Source organism: Manis pentadactyla, chromosome 13 (genome assembly GCF_030020395.1).
Source record: "Manis pentadactyla isolate mManPen7 chromosome 13, mManPen7.hap1, whole genome shotgun sequence".
NCBI lineage: Eukaryota > Metazoa > Chordata > Mammalia > Pholidota > Manidae > Manis > Manis pentadactyla.
The window spans coordinates 10,623,335-10,627,933 of NC_080031.1; the positions used below are offsets into that span (position 1 = coordinate 10,623,335).

Consider the following 4,599-nt stretch of genomic DNA (forward strand, 5'->3'; position numbering starts at 1 on the left):
CCTATGGGGCAGAGTCCTCTAATGTTAGCATACATCAGTGTCACCTGGAGAGACAGTTAAGCCCAGACTGATGGGCTCCATCCCCAGGGTTTCTGAATTGGTAGGTCCTGGGTGAAGTCTGAGACTTTGCATTTCTAACGTCTCCAGGTGAAGCTCATGCTGCTGGTCCAGGGACTGCATGTTAAGAATCAGTACGCAGGTTATCTGGGAAACACAAAGGTGGCAAGTGTTCCAGATTATACCTCATTAACATCATGATCCGTGAAATACCCAGGGGCTGGCCTTCCCCCCAGGACAGCAGGAAGAGGGGTAGATGCATCAGCTAGGAGCCCAGGACCACTCAGCTAGTCCCAATGGTCAGAACCAGCTTCTCCAAGAAGACCAGTACAATTTAAGCCTTACAAGGGTTCTCCTCTCTCATTCCCACAGGGCTCCAAAACCAAGAAAGCAGATGACTACACAAAATCACTCTGCGGTAACAGAGTTCATCCCGGGGGTACTAACGAGCAGACCAGAGCTCCAGCGGCCCCTCTTCCTCCTCTTCCTTGCCATCTACTCGGTAACCGTGGTTGGGAACCTGGGCATGTTCACACTGATCTGGCTGAATGCTCAGCTGCACACCCCCATGTACTACTTCCTCAGCAGTCTGTCCCTCATGGATCTCTGCTACTCCTCTGTCATTACCCCTAAAATGCTGGTGAACTTTGTATCAGAGAAGAATGTCATCTCCTACGTGGGGTGCCTGTCACAGCAATCCTTCTTCCTGGTGTTTGGCATTGCTGAGTGTTACATGCTGACCGTGATGGCCTATGACCACTATGTCACCATCTGCAGACCTTTGCTTTACAACATCATCATGTCTCATCAAGTCTGCTCCTTGCTGGTGGCCGTGGTCTATGCCATGGGGCTCATTGAGTCAACAGTCGGGACTGTCTTCATGTTAAATCTGTCCTACTGTGAGCTCCTCATCAGTCACTATTTCTGTGACATTGTCCCCCTCATGAAGCTCTCCTGCTCTTGCATGTATGGTATTGATATGATAGTCTTCTGTGTGGCTGGACTCAACATCATAGCCACCAGCTTACCAGTCCTGGTGTCCTACGCCTTCATCCTCTCCAGCATCCTCCGCATCAGCACCACAGAGGGCAGGTCCAAAGCCTTCAGCACCTGCAGCTCCCACCTGGCAGCGGTGGGCTTGTTCTATGGATCCAGTGCCTTCATGTACTTAAAGCCCTCCACAGCCAACTCCCTGGCCCAGGAGAACGTGGCCTCCATGTTCTACACCACAGTCATCCCCATGCTCAACCCCCTGATCTACAGCCTGAGGAATAAGGAGGTAAAGGCTGCCGTGCAAAGAACACTGAGGAGAAAAGTGTTTTGATACAAATGTTAAAATTCTTTATCAATGTAGGAGTAACTTATAAACACAGGCAGGAAGCCCTCTGAATGTCTGCCCCAGCCAACCGTGATGGGAAACAGCCCCTTCCCTCCATGGTCAGCAGAATGCCTCCATCCCTCCTTGGTCTTCCTTCCTCCCCTCTCTACTTTCATTTCTTTTCAAAAATCAATGATTCCAACATTATGTTTTCCTTCTCTTGGGATTCATTTTCACTTACCTAAGTCCCTTGGTAAATATTTACTATCTTAAATGTAATTTAACATAAACTATAAACTTTCAGCACTAACTTAAAAATCCATTCATTATTTATTTACTCTCTATACAGAAAATGTTACTCAACCCAATTCCAACTTTTTGCACCCGGGAGTTCACAGGACAAAGAGAGGTGAATGCAAAGGTCACTGAGCAGTGACCCCAGCTCCTTGCTCATCCAGGGTTCTCCATCTCCTCTCTTCCAGCCCTGTTACTTATTCTTGCCCAAGAGCTTCTACCTGGTCCCTTTACGTAATTTCCTTAGTGACAACAATAATAATGCCAGCATGAACATGTGTTGGGGTGCTTACTCAGAGTCATGCAACTCTTCCAAATGCTTTCTATGCATTTTTTTTCACTTACACCTCACAATGGATAGGTACCATTGTTATCCCCATTTCAAAGATATGGAAACTTGGCATGTAACTTGCTCAGGGTCACATAGATTGTGAGAACACTGGGATTCAAATCCAAGTCTGTGTGACTCCAGAGCCTACAATCTTGGTTCTCACGTTCTATCCCCTTGGCTCAGGCTGACACTGACCTTGAACAGCCTACTCAGTCTTACGGAGTTATGCTCTTCAGATTTCAAATACCTCCAGGTAATGAATTCTTACATCCTCGACTTTATCTGTGTCTTGCCTGAGGTTTTGAGCCCCGAGGAATTTCACTATGGACTCAGTGAGACCAAGGAATGACAATGGATTGCTCTGGGGGTAAAAGGGTTTATACCCAGCTTTATTCTCATGGCAGTAGGTCAAGCACTAGAATCACGTCTGCATCCAGTGTCTGAAGGTCCATGATCCACTCATCTCTGCCTCCGTCCACAGCACTGGGCAGAGCTCATTACAAGTGACTCATTCAATAATAGCTTATTGGCTGCAGGTGTAGAAGCAGTAGCCTAGCAGCAGGCCAGTTCCATCATCAGGTTGTTTATGATCAGGTGAGGATCCTGGCCACAGGAACTTCCATTTTCCCCACACTTCACCCTTAGCATTCTTGCCTCACAACCTACATGCCCTCAGTCCTCAGTCTTCCATGATAGTCCCTGTGTGAGAGAGCTGGATCATTTTAGCCTGATTCCACAATTGGAACAGAGGATAGCAACTACATAGAGATAATAACAAAAATATGATACAATAAGATTTTGATGCAGGTAACAAAAATTATAATAATCCTCAAATCTGAGGAGGTTGGTTGTGGGGAAAATGAAGTTCCTATGGCCAGGATCCTCATGTTAACCTAAACTACTTGAGATGTAATTGGACTACTGCTAGGCTACTGCCTCCAAAACTGCAGGCACTAAGCTTTTATTGATTGAATCACTATATAAAGAGCTCTGCCCAGTGCTCTGGGCAGAGGCAGAGATGAAGGAGGATTACAGACGTGCAGACGGTTCGATAAAGATGTAATTCTACTACTCACTACAGATCAAAGCCAGGTACTAAACCATTTTACCACAAGAATGGCCCATTGTCATTCCTAGGTCTTACTGAATCCATAATGACCTTGTGCAGGACTGAAACCCGTTGGCAAGACACTGGTCCATCTGTATTCAAAATCAGTTCTACTCACATGAGTTCATGACTCACATTTTCCAGGGGAGGCCAGTAGTGGTACTGATAGGGAGCTCTGTGCACCCCAGTGAATAGTTTTTTGCTAGGGTGTGTGCCCCATCTACTAAGGTATTAAGGACAATAAGACACATGTTTTAATGACATCAACAAAGGCAAATATTGCTGTGGAAAAAGTGAGGGTTCCTATGGCCAGGATTTTCACCTGGTCTGGTCAGATTGCTCACTATTGCTCACTACACACATGTGGGCAATACGTTGTTATTGACACTACATAAAGAGATCCACACAGTGCTCTGGGCTGCACAGCTGAGAAAGAGCAGAGACTGAAGTGATGGCAGTGCCAAGAACAGAGTCTGAGTTGGCTCTGGTGCTAGAGAGACCCAGAGGCAGAGACTGGCTTGCTGCATGCAGACTTATTCTGAGTGGATGGGATTCTAGTGATTCACCTGCCACCATGGGAATAAAGTGCGGTATAAACCCTTTCACCCCAAAAGTGGTCCACTGTCATTTTTTCTGTCTCACTGAATACATAGTGAACATGTCTGGGGCTGAAACCCACTGGCAATACACTTGCCCATCAGGTAGGATGCATGCAAGAAAACGGTCCTGTGAAAAGACTGTGGCAGGAAGGGGGTGTTGCTGAGACAGGGACGATGGGTGTAGTCAGAGTAGGGTGAGGTCCTCCAGGAAAAGCAGGGCAGAATATTTACATTCTGAGCAATTACAGTCAGAGCAATGTAACAATGGGCAAAGAAGTCCCCGTTGAAACTGTTAAGCATTATGCAAAGTCAAGGTGACACTAATTCTCTAGGGAAAGATACCTAAGAATATAGACATCTTCAGTGAGATCAGTTAAAGGTCAAAAGGCCAAGAGCAACTTAGCCTGGAATGTTTTGAGTGTTCTGCAAGGGTATCAGCATAACCCGTGACTCTACTGTCAGCCCTGGCAATCAGACTATGACCCAGCCCACCTTGAGGACTGGGCAGGTGATACAAGTCCACACCCCTAAGTTTTTTCATGTTCTCAAAAAATCCTCAACTGCCTATAAAACCCCCTAGACAACGCACCACTATGGGCTCTCTTGTCCCTTCCTGGCGTGAGCCGGGAGTTCTATTCTCTCACTTTATTTTTAAATAAAAGCCTGTACCTTACTCTTCTACTTTGAGTGTTTGTGAAGCTCATTCTTCGCTTCATGAAGAAGAACCCCGGCATCATTGCCATGTCTAGTATATCATAATTTTAGCCCTCTCCATGTGGGAGTTACTGAGGGGTCTATATATAGTGCTGCTGGAGGTGCATGCACTGGCCATAATGACAAAACAAAACTCCCCAGTAAGTAGCACCTGCCTTTGGGCCATTCGGGATATATC

General features: G+C 46.3%; 1 protein-coding gene across 1 annotated transcript; it reads left to right on the forward strand.

The window, feature by feature from the left end:
* Positions 1–448: 448 nt before the first annotated feature.
* On the forward strand, positions 449–1,381 carry LOC118934665 (olfactory receptor 151-like). Its single transcript, XM_057490711.1, has one exon. The coding sequence runs from the start codon at positions 452–454 to the stop codon at positions 1,379–1,381; it is 930 nt and encodes a 309-aa protein (XP_057346694.1). The 5' UTR covers positions 449–451.
* The last annotated feature ends 3,218 nt before the right edge of the window (positions 1,382–4,599 follow it).